At 40.9% G+C, this 19,593-nt stretch overlaps 1 protein-coding gene across 5 annotated transcripts; it reads right to left on the bottom strand.

Annotated features, from left to right (window-relative positions):
* Nucleotides 1-2,657: 2,657 nt before the first annotated feature.
* On the bottom strand, nucleotides 2,658-18,662 carry DDX3X (DEAD-box helicase 3 X-linked). 5 transcript variants are annotated; one of them, XM_032619189.1, is made up of 17 exons: nucleotides 18,400-18,553; nucleotides 15,388-15,445; nucleotides 13,371-13,418; nucleotides 11,469-11,601; nucleotides 10,273-10,431; nucleotides 10,090-10,189; nucleotides 9,501-9,636; nucleotides 8,308-8,393; nucleotides 8,001-8,099; nucleotides 7,730-7,890; nucleotides 7,165-7,309; nucleotides 6,937-7,081; nucleotides 6,562-6,743; nucleotides 6,352-6,469; nucleotides 5,905-6,058; nucleotides 5,505-5,644; nucleotides 2,658-5,081 (listed from the first exon to the last, which is right to left on the bottom strand). In XM_032619189.1, exons 1-17 carry the CDS (start codon nucleotides 18,442-18,444, stop codon nucleotides 5,017-5,019), a joined length of 1,974 nt encoding a protein of 657 aa, XP_032475080.1. In that variant the 5' UTR covers nucleotides 18,445-18,553; the 3' UTR covers nucleotides 2,658-5,016. The 5 variants fall into 5 exon arrangements, with proteins under 5 accessions (XP_032475080.1, XP_032475077.1, XP_032475075.1 ...); XM_032619186.1 differs by having other exon boundaries at nucleotides 2,658-5,301; nucleotides 5,505-5,641; XM_032619184.1 differs by lacking the exon at nucleotides 18,400-18,553 and adding an exon at nucleotides 17,964-18,036 and having other exon boundaries at nucleotides 2,658-5,301.
* Between the last annotated feature and the right edge of the window lie 931 nt (nucleotides 18,663-19,593).

Here is a 19,593-nt window from a genome sequence, read left to right as displayed (position 1 = left end):
CTGTTGAAACCCTAGGTGTGGAGTGCACCCACACTAGGATGAGTGGAAAATGAAGAATGAGAATTTCCAGCCCAAGATGGAAGAGGTATTTTTTATTCTACTTTTCTCTTTTAAAAATGTCATCTTCAGTGTTACAAGAGTGGCAACCCCAATTATAAACCATGACTGTATCTGCAAAATACAATAAAATCAGAACTGAAACAGGGCATTCATCCACAGAAAACCTAAGTGTCACAGTGCTAACAGGCCCACCTAGTGATCCTTTGAAGAGTAAGGAAATTAGGGATGTGGTTGGGTGCCCAGATAAGAGATAACATCAGTACTTTATTCTTCATCCATCCACCCATTCATTAGCATTTGGGTTGTTTCCACTTTGGGGTTGTGAATAATGCCATGAACATTCACATGCAAGCCTAAATTGTGGATTCTTTCTCCTGGGTAGAATTCTCCTAGGAGTAGAGCTGCTGAATCATATATAATTCTGTTTAAAAAAAAAAAACCAACCTCCATGTTTAGCTTGTTTTGAGACACCTCCTCTTAAATGTGTTGACCTGTTGTTTCCTCCCGTAATAAACGTTTCCATGTCATGAAATTTTCTTCCACAATACAACTAAACATAGTGCTGTGTCAAAATAATCTTACTTCTGGAATTACTCTAAACACAACCCAGTCAAATCTAGGTAGGGAAAATGGAGATAGAAAAGAATCAAAAAGAAATGGAGGGCTTCCCTGGTGGCGCAGTGGTTGAGAGAGTCCACCTGACGATGCAGGCGACACGGGTTCGTGCCCCGGTCCGGGAAGATCCCACATGCCGCGGAGCGGCTGGGCCCGTGAGCCATGGCCGCTGAGCCTGCGCGTCCAGAGCCTGTGCTCCGCAACGGGAGAGGGCACAGCAGTGAGAGGCCCGTGTACCGCAAAAAAAAAAAAAAAAAATGGAAAAGTCACTAGAGGAGAGCCGCATTAAAATCAGACTAAACATGCTGAAAAGTAGACTATAAACTGACATAAGAACAAGCAGCAAAGCAGTTTAAAACATAACCAGAGGGGCTTCCCTGGTGGCGCAGTGGTTGAGAGTCCGCCTGCCGATGCAGGGGACACGGGTTCGTGCCCCGGTCCGGGAAGATCCCACATGCCGCGGAGGGGCTGCGCCCGTGAGCCGTGGCCGCTGAGCCTGCACGTCCGGAGCCTGTGCTCCGCGACGGGAGAGGCCACAGCAGTGGGAGGCCCGTGTACTGCAGAAAAAAAAAAAAAAAAAAAAAAAAACATAACCAGAATCGTGTTCTATGAGAACAGAAATGTTGAGGAAAAAAAAAAAATCCCAAACTGAACCCGTAACCGCAGTGAATGAAATCTCTGCAATCTGGTGGAGAGGGGGATTAAGAGCAGTCAACACCACCCAGATATCTTAAATTACTGAACTTCAGAATGTGTCTGTGACCACTTCAACCAGGTCACTCAAAAAGGGCAAGAAAAAAAGCCATCGGAACAAGTTTATGTCTAAGCATCAAGACATTGGATATTTTCAAACATAAGCCCTGCAAATCGTTTTTGGAAAAATATTATCTGATGTTAAAATTCATCTAAGAGATGGGAGGAACGAACCCAGAACACTTTAAAAGTGGGGAAATTATCAATTTATGTATTTAAGTATCTACAGAAATGTTAATAAACTTGGGTAATCATCTGCTAGAGTAGAAATAATCTCAAGAATTCAGGCAGTTCTTCCAGAGCAGTTATCTTAAGTGTTCACTCCTCATAATTTACATAAAAGGGCCAGTGAACCACACTTACAATCCAATTTCACTCTATTTGAACCACCTTCAGCCATTTGACTTTTTTCCATCTAGCCATTCTAAGTCAACCTCTTTCCACGCTTTCGATTAAGTTGACTCAACTACCTTCCTATCTCCAAAATCAGTATAGCATATTATGCTCCAAAATTCTGCCCTACAAATTTAGGCTTGCTGCTCTGAAATTACAACTGATAAGCTCTGAAAATCTAACTATCCAGAACCAAGTATATCTTTACAATGCAAAAAAGTTCTTAATCATACTGTAAAATTAGAACTCAAAACTGCAACGAAAGGTGAATACATGTACTTTCATTAGGTGAAGCCATACCAAATTGCCAACATTTGACCATTTTTGACCCCCAAAACCAAAATAACCTTTTCATTTGGTTCATCACAACTTGTTAGAAGTCATCCAGTTATGGCTCTTGTATCATCTCCTGTTAACTGGCAGCAGCTGCCTGCAGCAATATGTGTTAAAACTGGATGTCAGCAAATAAAACTAAAGGTAGAGGGCACACCCAGGCCATCTCTATCAACCTGACCCCAAATACATTATCACTAAGTACTTACCACACTTGTTAGATTACTAATACATTTGATTTTTACCCAATTCATTTTCCCACTGTTCAACCATCCTTTGTTATCAAGTGCTTCCAAGAACAGAGATTTCCCCCCCCCCATAAATTTCAAACTATAATCAGTGAGGACCTTTTAGATTTCTATTACAGAAATCCTTTTTTCACTGTACTCCAAACACACACCATCTTCATCATTTATTAAAATTGCACCAGAGTAATTCTGTATCCAAGAGGCACTTCAAAATCAGCACTGGATGGCAACCCAAAAAATTACATCTTACAACTCTTCAGGCAAGAGCACAACTTTATTTTCACCTCTAATAATAAACCACAATTGACAACAACAAAGGAGACTGTGCAGTTCAACTTTTTATTTTAATAAAATCAGAATATGCACAGCACATGCAGTGCTAGCATCTAAACTAATACAATAAGCAATTACTAAAGCTACAGTGACTTGAGGTTCAATCTTCACATTCAGCAAGTTTAAATCCACTCTTATGTGATTTTTGAAACCTTATTTATTAACTGAAAATATTGCTTGCTGATAAAACTTGCTCAAATGCTAACGCTGAATGTACAAGTCACTGATTATGCCAATACAACAAAGATAACCACATGTTTGAGGATTGCAATGAGCCAGACATTCACTGAAAAAAAAAAAAATACACACAACGAAACAAAACTCACACAATATCTGAGAATCTGGACACTTCGTATCAGTGTTTTGAAGTGTTTCATTAATATCTTAAGACAAGTGTATCAAAACCTTGGCATGATTTAATTTAAAGTCGCCAATTTTATTTTTACTAACATCAGAAAGTTATGGCTACACTGCCAATGCCGGGTCTGCTTAATTTGACTTAAGAGTTTATTATGACTTAACATTAAAAGCTCACACTACCCCGAAATATATAATTTCACGCATACGGTGACATTCAACATTCAAGTGCCAGTGTTTTTGTACTGTCTTTTGGTCAAGTTTCTTTAAACTTTCAAAGAATCACTTTTAGGCTTACAAAAATAAATATTTGTCAAAATGTTCAATAAATATTACATAAAACTAGCAGCAAAAAGTATCTAGAAATCTGTCGTGTGCAAATAGTTTTCTTCCCAACTATCATTCCCATGGTCCCAAATAAATTTTAGAATCTAGTCCCATCCCCTTCCTAGACAAGCTGCGTTCAACAATCTCCAAGAGACAAAATAAGATTGGAAGTTTAAGGACACGCACACAAGACATATATATAAAATTCTCTGAATGTGCAATAAAAGAAGTACTTTGTAAAAAGTTATGGGCAAAATGTACAAGGGCCTAAACCTAGACTAATTGAAATAGCACCATAACAAATGACCTCAATACTGTCAAGTGCACCTACTTAATAAAAGTTTTAGAACAAGGCACAATACACTTGAAAATCTATTGCACTTTAGGAAATTTTTGCCATCTTCCTATGCCACTGTAAAAAGATTGAGCGTTTTGATCACCGCATTCTGGCCACAAAATTAGCACAGAATTCAAAGTGGCAGAGGCATTTTAGTGGTGGACAATGCTCATCTTTGGCCAGATTTAGCATAAACAGACTATAAATACAATGGAAACCTATGCAACTAAAACTGACTAAAACTGCACTGTATAGCAGAATTGACACCTTGTGCAGTTATGTACATATTTCCAACCTGTGTGATCTCAAAGATTTCAGTTTGTTACTCTTCTGGAGCCATTTTTACAAAGTCTATAGTAAGCCAGTTTAACATCTCAACGCAGCTTGAACAGAGTAATGTAAATCGGCGTTTAAAATAAAGCCTGCTGCATTAATTCTTCCTGTTCATACCCTCTTGACCAAAAAACATCAACACTAGCATGCGTTATTAGACCAAAAATCATCCAGGGCCCTAAATGAGGGCTGGTCATTGCTGTGGTCAGCCATTCTACCATTTCAATTTCACTTATGGCAGGCATTTATAAAGTCTAAGTAGATGAATTCTCCTAAAAACCTATCTCAAGTTATCAGACCTTTATACTTTCCCTGTAATAGTATGCCCACATCTGGCTAGCTCATAATTAATGATCTGCCTAAACATTGAAAGAGGAATTGCTGTATTTACTTGCATTAACTTTGAAAACAGTGCTTTGAATGTATGCATGTATTCATACATCACCTCATCATGACTGGAATGGCTTGTTTAAAGACTATCAGGTTCTAAATACCTATCCAGGATAGAGTGAGCAAATCAGAACTTTAACTTAATACAGTTTGCCACATTAGAAACTAATTCCATTAATATGCTTCAAGACGTTTGTTGTTTATTTTCCCCCAATCTGCAAGTATCAAAAAGCCCTAATGCAGGCTACCGCGTAAGTTTTTTCCTTATAATATTTATGGATGAATCGATGATTCCTGTTAAGTTGTATCACACCTGTGTGCCAAGGTTTGATTTTAGCCCAAGTTCAGTAAATTTATTTTGTCAAAACAATTGGTATCTTGAGCATTACTGAGCCAACAGGACATCAAAATAAAAAGTTGTCTAAAGTTAAAGGCACAGTACATTAACAAACAAATGATCCTCAGTCACAAAATTATAAATGCAGTTTGGGATGGGGGTTGGGAGGGGAGTTAATCCAAACTACAGCAATGAAGTCTTCAAACCACCTTCTGAACAGGGCTGCTGATTGTTCCTTTCAACTCTTCATGTGACCTTGAGCTCCCTTAAAAAAAAAATTTCAGTGGAGAATCACAGCTGGTAATGTACTGCGAGTTCTTGAAGCTACACAAGGTATAGTCTGGCTAAGTTACATGTGGTTTCCATATTAGCTTGTTTGGCAGGGTGACCTACTGCAAAGCAGGTTCAGTTACCCCACCAGTCAACCCCCTGGGAGTTATAATTTCCTCCATATCCATCACTGTTGTAAAAGCCTCCATAGCCACCTAATGAAAGATTTAAAACAGAGAAAAATTAATTAAGTCATCCACTGTTTAATACAATCTTTCCCTTCTTTAAGTATTTTGATGTAAAATTATAGAAAGCAATCTACAGGGCCGAACTTCCCAATATTTTAAATTATGCTTTGAAAAAGATGGAAAAGAAAAAAAACCCTTCCCAAAGATATGAGGTTAAAAATAAACATTACCTCCACCAAACCCTCTGCTGCTGCCATGGCCGCCTCCACCACTGCGGCTGCTGCTGGCGCGGCTGCTGCTGAAGCTGGAACTGCTGGCACCACTACTCTGTCGATAGTCTCTGGCACCAAATCCTCCACTGAATCTACTACTACAAGGACAAAACGTGTTAGTTCACATAAAGATGAAATTTTGACCACATAACCCAAATCTTGTTAAAACTTCCCAATGACCAATTTCTGATTTTCCAATTCAAACAATTCCATCCAGCCCTATCTTCCCTAATAGTGATTTTTAAAAGGCCTTAGCTATGAAAAGGCTCACATCAACTTAATGTCACTTAAATAATCTTGAAAAGTTAACCTTGGATATAGCACCCATCCCCATCATTATACACCATCTGTAACTCACCTTTTGGATCGTCCACGGCTGCTACCCTTGTAGTGATGTTCATAAGCCATGTTTTCTAACCAAGATGGCACTTCTTGTTTAGCTTCAACAAGAAGATCCAACAAATCCTTGGTAATATTTACGTTCCTCTCATTAAAGAATGATGTGGCAAGGCCTAAAACAGTTCCCAAAAGTACATAAATTAAGGTCTTCCATAAAGTAGCACAGTATTACTTTCATACGAGAGTATTAAGTAGAATACTAAAAAAAAGAGCTAACTATTTGCTATTTAACCAACTCAAAGTTCTTTGAACAAACCCTGACTTTTCCTGCCACTTCTGCTAAGATGTATCTTAATCGCATTCTTTGAAAATAGGAGTTCTTCTAATAAGATCCTGAAAGTTCTTTGCTGCAAGAATCACACTGAAAACCAGAAACCACCACACCATCAAGTAATCACACACTTACCAAGGTTTCCTACACGTCCTGTACGGCCAATGCGATGTACATATTCTTCAATATCACTGGGCAAATCAAAATTGATAACATGTTTCACATTTGAAATGTCCAGTCCTCTTGCTGCTACCTAGAAAATAACTTCTGTTACATATGGTCCATTTAAAAGAAAGCAAATAGTTGAACATGGCGACCTTGAAAATAAGATTATATTATACATACTGCTGTAGCCACTAGAATCGGGCTTTTTCCTGAGCGGAACTGGTGAAGAGCCTCTTCTCTATCTCTCTGAGATCGGTCTCCATGGATACTCGTACAGGCATATCCTTCATGGTACAAGAAATCCTCTAGAGAATCTGCACCCTTTTTGGTCTCCACAAACACTAAGGTCAGTGAATCTTTGCCTAAAGTAAAATATTACAAGGTTTCTGTCACTAAGAGTGGCTTGGTTCTCTTTGCAGCACTTAGTAAACTTGCAAATAGAGGCAATTAAAATAGACCGTTTTCAAGAGAATGTTTTGGATGAGGAGGAAAAGCAATAAAGGTGATCCAAATGGATTTATTACCTAAGCCACCAGAGTGATGCTAAAATTATACCTGTTGCATTTAGAAGGTCAAGCAGAAATGACCGTTTGTCTGACTCTTCCACCCAGACTACTTTCTGTGTGATGTTCTCAGAGGTAGAGCCAACTCTTCCTACGGCCAGAAAGATATACTCATCCAAGAAATCACGAGCAAGCATCTGAAAGAAAAAAAAATATATTTTATTATCTATTGAGATAAACAAATTCCTAAGTAAATCAGATTTGCAGCATCAAACAATACCTGTATTTCCTTCGGGAAGGTAGCACTAAACATCATAGTGTGGCGAACTCCCTTTGGTGGCATAGTATCTTGTTCAACGATTCTACGTATTTGAGGCTCAAACCCCATATCCAACATCCGATCAGCTTCATCTAACACCAAGTATCTGCCATGAAAAAAAAAAAATCCAGTTTAGAATTAGAGGAGAAAAGATAATTTTAATGTAGCTGTTTCTATAAGCACAATTAATTACTCATTCAGGTAGTTAAATTCCTCACACCATACAATTTGACCCATGTACGTGAGACACAGCACAGGATCTTTGCCACTAAATAAATGGTCCCAGATAGTACACACCCAAATTAGCTCTTATACTTGACTCTGGTCCCAGAGTCTGGTCATTCTCAGACTACTAAAATGTCACTGATTTTTCAACATTAAAATTACAAAGAGCAAACTTTTTGGAAAAGCTGGAAGACTAAAATAAATCTCTTCTCCATCTTAAAATTTATGGACAAGTTCCAGAAAACTAATGGCCAGTAATTTTTAAAATTAATGCATTCCACACATTTAAAAATCAACATACTTGCAGAAGTCTAATCCAATCTTCCCTCTTTCCATCATATCCACTAGACGTCCTGGAGTGGCTACTAACAAGTGACATCCACGTTCTAAGTCTCGAATTTGCTGACCAATATCAGCACCACCATAAACCACGCAAGGACGAACTCTAGATCGGTATGAAAACTGTAAGCAAAGAAAATTTTATCAACTTTAAGGCCAAGATTTTTACGTGGTCATAAAACACTGCATCAGAATCAATGAGAAAGCCGATAATCTCTGAAATGCATACTTACTTTCCTGGCTTCCTCATAGATCTGTACAGCCAATTCTCTAGTTGGTGCTAACACCAAGGAGATTGGGTATTGTTTGCGGCGCCCATACCTTCCATTTTCCTAAGAAATAATTTATAAGTTAAACTCTTAACATCATTTTTTAAAGGTCCATTACACATAATTCCCTTCTGTAATTCACTGATTTTACGTAAAAACTGTTTCTAATTATATAGGTTAGAATACAAGTCTTACTGTCATTTAGAACGCTTTCTCAGCAGCTACCTACAAGGTTCTACAATCATTTCCCATTTTATATAGAAATATTTACCTTCATGGCCCTCAAAGCCTCGCCTGGACCATCAGAATAAATCTGACTCAAGATGGGCAAGAGAAATGCTGCAGTTTTTCCAGACCCTGTTTAAAAGAAAGCATACTCATTTAACCACAGAAAAACCTGCTTATTATTTTTGAATATATATTGGTAGATGACTTTTTTAACTGCCCAACAACTTAACTATTAATTAGCAATTTTACTTTATTCCCAAATTAATTTTCTAAAAATTAATAGCTTAATTTAAAAAATACCAAGTGACGACTTTGACCAATCTGTAATAGGAGTTAACAAACTAAGGTCCAACCTATATCCTTGTAAATAAAGCTTTACTGGAATATACCTGTGACCAATAATTTTACATATCATCTATGTCTGCCTTCATACAACAGCAGAGCTGAATAGTTGCAGAGACCACATGGTCCATAATCCAAAAAAATATTTTGTTCATTTACAGAAAATGTATACCAAACTCTGGTCACTCACAATGTACTGGTTAGTATTCACTTCTTCGCATTTGTGCAAAGAGAGCAGGAATTCTGTCTCAAAACTGGTGTCAATTTCAATTTCTAACACTTCCTTGTAGGTACTGTACATACTGATAATGTATAAAGGATGACATTCTCACTCTTCCATAGGGAAAGAAAGATACCAAATTATTCAAGTGCCATATATTTTTATTGGGAGAATCTTATCTCTCTTGCAAACTGGCCAAATTCACACAGATATAATAAAGCCTGTTCTCAACTGAGAGGCTGTAACTATCCCCATTCCCAAAAGATGGGAGGTTAAGGACCCTTCCCTTGGCCACATTCCCATGGATCACAAGCTATTCTTATCCTTCTTATCCCAGATACCATAATTTATGTAGTGCTAACTTTCCCACCACTGCAATCACAATAACCTATCCCTGTTGCACCAATATCAGGGTCATGACTTTCTATAGGCTATCCCCAAGACACCCTAATGGAAACACTAGAGGTAACACAGGATCCAAAGGGCTAAGACAAAAGAGATACCATCCAGCTACTCCTTATCTATATCAAAGTATACCAGTCAGGCTACAAACAGGACTCAAGCTTCCTCGTGAAACTTAGATACTCCATGCATATTTTTTGGGTATTGGTTTTATGAGAGGAAGCAGAGTTAAGGTATTCTGGACAACTTTTTACTTTATCAAGTCTGCTTACCTGTTTGGGCACAAGCCATCAAGTCTCTCTTCTCTTTGATAATAGGAATAGCATGCTTTTGCACTGGAGTTGGACGAGTGTAGCGAGTAAGCTCAATGTTTCCCATAATAATCTCTCCCATCTCAAGATCACTGAACTGTCGAGAAATACATCAGGGTTAAATAGGTAGAAATACGACCTGGAGCCATTTTGCTTTATACAAATACAATGGGGGAAAAAACCCTATCAACCAACTTGTACTTTAGTTTACAGCTGCTTTAAATAAAAGTTATCGTGTTACATTTTGAGGGGGAGGGGGAAAAAAACAACAACACCCCCTAAGCTTAACCTACACTGGAAAAGTTTTCAGTTCCTCCCATGTCTGACCCATTTTCTATTTCAAATATTAGTAATGGTAACATTGAACTCAATCTCCCCCTTTCCACAAACCAACGAGGCAGGCTTTTAGAGTAACTTTAAAAGATTGTTAACACAACGCAGGCGTGGTCTATACAGGCCTTTAGGAAGCCCATCCCATCTTGATGTGCTGTGAAAATACTTACACTTCCCTCTGTCTTAAAGTATTTTGCTGTCAAGCAAAATTACTTACACTTTCAATGTGTGGAGGACAGTTGTTGCCTGTTGCCTCAACTGGAATGTCATCGTATTTTTCAAAGTTAATCCCGGTGTTGCCTCCAGAAAAAAGTTCTCTGAAATCAGAAGATCGGTAAGTTTATTTGTTATACTAGCCAATAAGGCTTCATCACAATTAACATACATTTCAAAAACTTACTGTTCCAAGCGTTCACTTGGCGGGAGTGGTTTTGACCAATCATCTTCATCTGATTTGTCACACCAGCGACTGTTTCCACCACGTTCATATTTTCCAAAGCCACCTCTTTCACCACGGCTGCCAATGCTGTCATAGTCACCTCGTCCACGATCATCAAACCTGAACAGCACAACCAATTAATCAGAATCTTATCATTTAACCATTATCCGATTCCTACCACTACTCTAGAACTGTGCCTGAAGAGAAGTTCATTATGGCTGATTTCAAGGATGTCAACAATCCAGTTCAGGCTTACTCTTATTTGACAAATAAGGTCCTCTAACCAGATTGTATCATTTACATAACTTTATTTTCTAAATTCAGTATTCTTCCTTATTCTTATTACACAGCCTACACAGGCCTCATACATGTTGAAATTGAATCACGTCTTTATACCTGAAACTAACAAAGTATTGTAAATCAACTATAGTTCAATAAAAACAAACTAGGCTTGGGAGGGGCGGGGGGGGGGGGGGCGGGGCGGGGAGAATCAGTCTTATACACATGAAACCAGCATATAACTTACACCTTTAAATATTCTCATCCAAATATTTCTAGTGGTAGGGAAAAGAGCAAAGTATCACACCAAATATCAATTGTCCCAGTTATATCAGGATGCTACTTAAAGGACAATTCACCTGTGTGACAAACTTTGGATAAAAAGGTAGAAAATAATCCTTACCTGAATTAAGATGTTTTTAGTTTTAGGCCTGTTTTCGAAAAATCAGGACACAGAGGACTAACCACAGCTATTAGGCGCATGAGGTCAGTTCACCACACTTGTGTAATCAAAAATATAAGGTGTTTAAAAATTGTCATATAAAATATCCATGAAAATGTCAACCAAATTAGGCCATTCACTAAAACTCTTTTAAGTAGAATATGTAAAACTAGAGAAATATAAAAATAACTGATTTCATTATGCCAAAAGGAAAGTTCTTCTAATCTAATTCTTGAATAACAAGTTCAATTTAGTAGACCTCTTACAGTTAAAAAAATACATAAATACGATTAAACAGACAATACTTAACATCCAAGTAGGTGGTCTACTAAGGGGAAAAATATCATGCTTAATGGTCAGAGTACAAATCAAAGACCAATTTCTAAATTGCTGTATTGTACATGTAAAAAAGGCAAGAAAATAAGAAATCACTCACCTTCCCCTTGATCCACTTCCACGATCACTGAAGAAACTAGACTTCCCTCTTGAATCACTACGGCAACCAAAACTGCTGTATGCATCCTTATCTTTACTAGAACTCCACCCTGAACTGTCTTTATCATAGAATCCTTCAAAAGAAAAAAAACCGCAAACCCATTTTATTATATTATTTAGAAAACGACAATACTTTAAAACATGTTTCCGAATCTGAAGCCCTCCACTGACTATCCCATCTCTGGACCAGAGGAACAATGGAAATATTCCTACCACGGCACTAGAATATACTGTGCACTAAACAAAGCAATTGACAGTCTGAAAATGTTCTGAATGAATACCACTTCTAAAAGGTCAATAGCTTTGCCTGTAACACAATTTTTATGGTATTGTTACATAACCATCACAATTTAACTTCCATTCATTTTATAGGTGAGTTTACTAGGAGTTACCATTATTTCAATGTCTCTTAGAAGTGACATTCATTTAAAACATTAAGAATGTCAGTTCACTTGGTTTAATATAGTATTTCTTAGTTTCAATAGTAAAAAGTTTTAAGAACAGTGCTCTGTTCTCATGAAGTACATACTACCAGATGAGAATTAGGAATATAATAGAAAAAAGGAAAATCCTCATCCCTACGCAACTCAGTGTAGACAGGTTCCTAGAGTACAGCTATAAACATTCAGTAAGAGGGGATGACAAAGGTGTAAATTATCCCAACAGGTAGACGGTTTAAAGACAAGTAGAGGGTTTAACTAGCTTCAGTGACACTTCATTAAACAGTCAGAGATATAGTTTGTAAGTTAAGTTACTTTCCTTCCATCTCCTGCCTCTACCAGCCAGGTGATCAAGTCTTGGCTACCAATAAAGAGCTGAATTAGATTTCTAAGATCTCTTTCAGCTCTAACTCCTATATGATACCGCCTCTCTCCCTGCTTTGATTCCTGTCATTGCAACAAAGGGAGAAAAGCACTAAATATACATGGGAGTCAATTTCAGCTAGTGCATTCTAAGGAATGAGAACCCATGACGGTTAAGACTCTACAGTAAATAAAAACAATGATATGATAGCTAAGAAATTATAACACAGATTTTATATTCCATGTATTGCCAGGGACAAGTGAAGCTAACACGGACTGCATATGGATATGGAGAAACGACAGCAAACCATGTGCTTCTGTGGACTCTCCACCCTTCCAATCCTGCCTTCTTTATCCAGTATCTTCCCTCTTCTTGACCTTGTTTTCCTGACCTTCCCCTTTTCCTCCAAATCTCAGATCACCTATTTTATGGAACACACAGCACCCAAACAATTGTCCCATAATATGAGCCATCTACTAGTTCTCTGTCACTTATTTACAAAGTTAATGGGAAAAGACCAGCTGTTGTGATACCTTTTAGATAAGACCTTTCAAATGAAGCAGTTAAGGCAAGGAGATGAAGCCAGAGAATCACTCCCATCTATTGGGAGCGTGCCCAATGCTTGTTAACTATTCCCCAATAACCCCATCTTCATTTTGGCACCTCTGCAAGACAGAAATAACTGGGTTGTCATCACTATGCAGCAGTTTGGTTTACACAGTAATGGGTGCCCAATCACCTTTTTCAAATTGAAATCATGCTGTGAACGATTACAAACACAGGTTAAGCACAAGACTAGTGAAATTGTACAAAACCATGCCCTTGGCCTCAGAAGAGTTTGACATAGGAAATGCAGTTTTCCACTGTCTGACATTAGACGAGTTTTTCCAAAATGAGTAAACCCTAATACCTGAAACAGTTCTGCCAGTAGCAGGAGGAGCACAATGTTTACAGACTTCTCCAGGTGTCTCATTTTCCCTAGGCTCCAACTTCTAAATGCAGCATGAATTAAGTATACCAAATTGTTCAAAGGACTTACCTTTAGTAGCTTCTCTGTTCCTTAAGTGAGGAGGAATATAGCGCCCTTCTAAAAGAAATTAACAAAGTTAAAACTTCATATTCCATAAAACTTTAAGTTAAAGCTTTCTGGCCAAAATTTGCGCTATTAAAAAACAGTCCTGGAAAGAAATTTTTTAAATCTATAGTCCTCCAGTCTGACTATGTAGTTGGAAATTGAGAAGTGGGGGAAAAAACAATCTACTTTTAAGGCTTCCCTGGTGGTGCAGTGGTTGAGAGTCTGTCTGCCGGTGCAGGGAACACAGGTTCGTGCCCCGGTCCGGGAGGATCCCACATGCCGCGGAGCGGCTTAGGCCCGTGAGCCATGGCCGCTGGACCTGCGTGTCCGGAGCCTGTGCTCCGCAACGGGAGAGGCCACGGCAGTGGGAGGTCCGCGTACCGCAAAAAAATAAAAAAATAAATAAAAACAAATTTACTTTTATTTTAAATGGGTTATTGCTTTAATAAGTAGAATTTTAAAAGGGAAAGGAGAACAGGTTTGACTTGGAACCTAATAGTTGAAATCTACAAATACATAAATTTAACTTGTCACTAGTGGTTAATTTAATACAATATTTTAAAAGGCCTGCTATGATTTCAGAGAATTGTTACAAACTAACAAAAGAGTTACAACGTTAAGTATTACTACAACAACGTAACAAACATTAATAAATTATCTAACATGTAGCACAAGTGTTACCGTAACAACCTAAAAGTAATAAACATGTAACTAGCCACTAAAAGGCTTTTTTTTTTGTTTCTACCCTGGTTAAGTTCCAAGACATAGAATACATATGTAACATGGGAAAGTTGCAAGAGGGAGAATGATTTCAAGGAACTGAATTTTAAATCGAGACCTGCAGAGTTTAAGGAAAGTCAACTGTTTTTCTGTATGCACAAGAATACAGCCTAGACAATGGATGAGAATCAAAAGCAAATAATGTATATACCCAACAAGTAAAGTCAACTTGCTTTAATCTGCAATTTAACTTTTTCACTTCTGGGTTGAATTATTAAAGATCTCTATTAGAATGGTTAAGTCCTAAATGATTCTTAGCATGCCAAATAAAGTGAAATTTAAAACAAATACCAAGTAACTGTGCCCAGTGAGGTCCTTCTTGCCTAAAAATGAAGACATGCCCTTTACTATGCAACAAAGAGAGCTTGAAGAAATGGTGCTTTCAGACCTTACATACAGCCGATACACATTTTTTCTTTTTGGTTAATAGGGTGGGAAGAGACCTGAGCTGAAGCAGGTCTATTGCCAATAATAAACTACCAAGATCCCATACACCTTAATACTAATCTCTACCAAGTATCCAAGAAACCCTTTTAAGGAAAAAAAAATTAAATAAAACTTCTATATCTAACTTCTTTTCAACAGAATACAACAATTCAGCATTTAAAATCCTAACCACCACCCCAAGATTCATTATGGCCTCGTTCTATTATTTTTTTTAAAAATATTTATTTGGCCTCACCAGGTCTTAGTTACAGCATGCGGAATCTTTAGATTCACTCTAATAGTGATATACACATTCCCATCACCTTTAAGCTGGGCTCAGGATTCATAATGGACACAATCAAACCCTTCTAGAGATAATTTGTGTTTTGTAAAAGGTCCTTAATGATTGTTTTCATTCAAGAAAACTACTCTGTTTTGTTATCAAAAGACCACAACACAGGACTTCCACTGCAAGAGGCATGGGGGTTCCACCCCTGGTCAGGAAACTAAGATCCTGCATGCTGCGCGGCGCGGCCAAAACAAAACAAAACAAAACCACCCCCCCAACCCCCCCACAATGCTACCCACCTAATTCTTTACACAGTAAAGATTGGCAGGGAAATTCTTAAATTTTAAACAAATCCAACAAAATATTAAGGTATTAAAGCTCTAATACTCAAGTAACAGCATTGTAAATCAACTGTACTTCAATGAAATAAATTTTTTTTTAAAAGCCCTAATTATTCACAGTAAATCCATAAAATGTTTTACTTACTGCTGGCGGTACTTCCTCCACTCTGATTATCAGAAGAGTTCAGGTCTAGGCCAGCAAACTAGAAAAGAGTTATTAAACTTTGGTTAGCAGCCCATGTGCAGAAATATTACACTAAGAGAAAACTAGTCTTGCTCTCTAGCATTTACTAGCACTAGTTGTCCTGTCTGCCTCACCGGGGATGTGAAACTCTTAAGGAGAATGTGACTAAGAATGTGCTTCGAAGACAACTAAGCGGTAAGCAAATGCAAAATACTTTACTACAGTACTACTGTATATACTGCAGAAAGTACCACACCAAGATGGTGGTGCTATCCAGGAGAAACTGGGTCCAAATTTAACTCATTCATTCAAAATGAATCTTCCCTGTAATGTTTTCCATAGTAAAAGTTCAAGAAATTTAAATTATTTTAAAATGTCAAATAGTCATTGGATTCATTTTAGCTCCAAACATTTGGAGACAAATGTTTTCAATGCCACCAACTTTCTACTTGGAATTATTTTAAACCTACAAAGCACACCTGAAAAATGTCAGAAAAATTTTATCGACCATGTCATAGTTCCTTTATCCCTAAATACTGCACAAATATTTTAAATTAGGGTAGCACGCTTCAGAACAAAAATTAATATAACCACCACTTACTGAGCACTACTAAGCACAAACCTATGAAGTAGGTACTTACTTGTTCTCCCACTTTCACAGTTAAGTTCAGAACACTTCGGACATAAATGGCACAACTGGCATGTAGTGTCCTTGATGAGTAGGACACATTTTACTGCCTTTATCTCCACGTCTACCCGTCCCTTTACACTGGTAGCTCAAAGCCTCAACATTCTAAAAAAGAGATCTATCTTCATCGCATTCTGCAATAACAAACTATTTACAAGCAATAGGGGGAAAACTGTATGTGCCAAAAGCAGTTTCATTTTTTCAATGTACCCAGTCACAGCACTATTGCCACCTGTTTGCAAAGGTGATACGCTGTACCATAACGTTTAAGTCCTCTGTTAAAAGCTCAAGGTTATACTGTCAAATTGCAAGCATCATCAATGGAGGCACTGAAAATTGGAAGCAGATGCTAAACCTTGAAAAAAAAAAATGAGTTATGGTAAGGCAGCTCATTTCCTAATTTCTATCAGCAAAAACGCAGTCATGTTTTCTCTGCACTAGTTATCTCAGCAATTGACTGATACTTTAACGCACAATAGTAACACTTTCTTTTTGCACTTGTTGCCGTACGTTTTGTCATTAATTTTACACTTGGCAAACACTAAATGCTACTGTAAACTGTTAGGATTACGTTATTGCAATTTTCTCAGTTGTGAATTAGCTTGCTGCTTAATTCTAACGACTCTGCATACTTCTTCCAATTACTTCGATTACAAATTTCATTCCTACCTAGAATCTTAAATACAGCACTACCTACATGGTAAATGTTAAAACTGGGAACAGCCTATGCTCTTGATAACAGATTTTTTATGTCTCTGCTCCATTTAACATGACGCGTCAGCAATTTGGAGGATTCAAACTGATTCATTAATGGAAAAAATGCTCCCCCCCAAAACAGGTCGTTAAGTCCTTAAAAACTTATTATACACGACTACATTAAAGTCTATTGACAATTCATTTGCGTCACTCGACTTCGTTTCAGAATTTCGGAGCTCGTGGTAGGCATAAGTTTACTTAAAGGCTACAAACGTCGCACTGAAGAGCTTCTCTGAAGCGCGGTGCCACTGTTGCTGAGGGATGCTGACTCCCTGCCACCTCAGCCCAGAACCCCTCCTCTACCTCTAAACCCTTAGAGGAGGGCGTTCCGGGTAAGACGACAGACCCGGAGCCGCTGACCTATTTCAAAATTTCAGTCCACAAGCAGCAACAAGTCAACAACAAAATTGTTTATTTCTCCCCAAGCCACATTCCGGGTGTTTTTCCCCTGGCCGAGTCACTAATCAAACGCCCGCATCAAAGCGTCCTAACTCTGAGGACGCTCGTACACTCCGTGGCGCCCCCCCCCACCCCCCAAAACGACGCGCGGCCCTGGGCTAAATCGCCACACAGTGACTATGGTGAGCATGTGAAGCGGGGCGGCCGCAAACCTCCCTGACGTCTCCCCACCGCCTTCAACCACGAACTCCAGAGCCCGGCGCCACCGCGACGCAGCGGCCCATTCTTCCCTCCCTCCCTCCCGTCCCCCCCTCTCCCCCCTCCCCCCCCCAATCTGCGTCACAAAACTTTCCACTCCGGAAACGCGGCCTCACGGGCCGTGGCTCCCGGCCTGCGGAAGCCGGGCTGGAGCGAAAAAGACCTGCGGAAGGAAGCCCGGGAGGAACAAGATGCCCATCCATCCCCGTCTCCGGGCCCTCGACGGCCCGGCCTCTCCCGCTCGTGGGCCGCAGCGCCGCCCAGCCACCCGACACCACACAAAGGAGGCCGCCGCCATTACCCCGCGCGAAGGCCACCCCCCGCGCCGCCCCCTCCCACATTCCAGGGCCGCGTTCCTCCTCCCGCTCACACGCGCGAACACACACACACACACACACACACACACACACACGCCAACGCCGCTCGGCTCTCTGACCGGAATCCGAGCCGCGCACGCCGCGAGAGCCGGAGCCCTCAGGACCAGAAAGGTCCCCATTCGTGAACCACCGCGCCGCGCCCCCTCCCCCCACCCACCCATGGGTCACTAGTCAGTCGAGGTTCGCGCGTGCGCGCCTCCGCGCGAGCGCGCGCCCCCTCCCCCTCCGCCCGCCTGCGCACGCACACACAAAAGCCGCCATTGTGCTCGGGCCGGGGACAATACCGCGAGCCAAACAGGGGCCCCAGCGACAACCACAACTAGCATTCCTGTCACCTTCCCGTTCCCCCACAGCCCTGGGGCATTCACACTCACCAGCCCGAGGGACCCAGCAAATGGGAACTGAGGATACCAGCTAGCACTGCGCCACAAACCATGTTAGGTCAGGGGAGGGAATTCATGCAGCAACAACCCTGGTAGGCTCCCTGCGGCTCACCTGCTGGTCCAGCCCGAGCGCATTTTCCACCGCCACATGACTCATCCCTGAAGAGTACCGAGAACTCGGAGTCTTCCGCTGCTGAGCTAATGTGTTTGGCTCACCGCAAAGACCCTCTCACGGGAGAACTGCGGCTCTAAGGCGCACGGCGCGGCCACGGATCTAATATACCCGCTGGAACGGCTGCTACGTCAGCACGTAAGACGTATGCCCTCCCTCTCACACCCACACTCCTGCCGCCGCTACGACTTCTGCCTAGCTACTGCGCTCTCGTTTAGTCCTAACCTCGCGGGATTTCCTAGTCGGTCGCGTCCCCGGCTCGTCGTCCTACCTTGGCACTGAGAGCGCCAAATACTGTCCTAGTTCGCTTGAGTTCCATTTCCCCTGTCCTCCGCTCTTACCCTAGCCGAGGTCTAGGAGGTCTCGAGATCTCGCGAGAATTCCTCGCCTCCCGCTTTCCGCCAGCTGGGATACCTTAAAATCTAATCCATGCCTTTTCCCCTTTTCTTTCCGTAACGTCCCTAGTGTTCGCTGTTCCATTGTTTCTTGGGAGCGCTCTCTCCTTTCTCTCTCAGCCCCCCAGACTTGGAGATGTTGTGAGATTTCTCCAAACTAATTGGCCCTAGCGTTTTCGCGGGCAGACTCCCCGAAATCGGAGTTAGGCCGACAGACCCAAAGCCCAGGGGGCGGAGGGTCACGTGGCTGCAGGTGTCGAACGCGGAGGCCATTTTGTGGAGCAGGAAACTGGTTTTAAATAGAGTGCTCGGAATCGGGGGAGGAGAGGGGAAAGAGGGAGGGAGGAGGCGGGAAGAGGGGGAGGAGGAGGAGGGGAAGAAAGAGGAAGGAGGAGGGAAGAGGGCGGGATGCTGACCAGGGGAGCGGGGAGAGGAGTGGAGGGGAGCTGGCGGCGCGCGCAGGTGGTGAGACGCTTTACCGCGCGGTTGCCTAGGCAGCGGGGGCACCGCCTAGGAAAGCCAGAGCCCCTCAGGTTCTCTACACCTCGTTGACCCCGCGCCCCCCCCCCCAAGCGAGAGCGCTCTGGCGCGCGCGTCCCCGCCCCCCGCGGTGAGGAAACAATGAGACCGTCACGCGCTGAACTAGAGTGGGTGGTAGCTCACCCTCCTGAGACCCCAGCCCTCCGCCGGTACGACCGCGCAGTTAGGCCCGTAGTTTCCTCCTACGGGGCCGTCCAGC

Source organism: Phocoena sinus, chromosome X (assembly GCF_008692025.1).
Source record: "Phocoena sinus isolate mPhoSin1 chromosome X, mPhoSin1.pri, whole genome shotgun sequence".
NCBI lineage: Eukaryota > Metazoa > Chordata > Mammalia > Artiodactyla > Phocoenidae > Phocoena > Phocoena sinus.
The sequence above is the reverse complement of the archived record's forward strand: the minus strand, read 5'-3'. Positions and strand labels throughout refer to the sequence as shown.

Excerpts from the sequence above, each read along its gene's own strand:
- DDX3X (XM_032619184.1), bottom strand. The coding sequence starts at position 18,023 with ATGGGGACCTTTCTGGTCCTGAGGGCTCCGGCTCTCGCGGCGTGCGCG. Across the intron at positions 11,602-13,370 it reads GAACAGAGAAGCTACTAAAG|GATTCTATGATAAAGACAGT; the intron begins GTAAGTCCTTTG and ends TTTCTTTTGAAG. Across the intron at positions 5,302-5,504 it reads CAGCAGAGGGTTTGGTGGAG|GTGGCTATGGAGGCTTTTAC; the intron begins GTAATGTTTATT and ends ATCTTTCATTAG.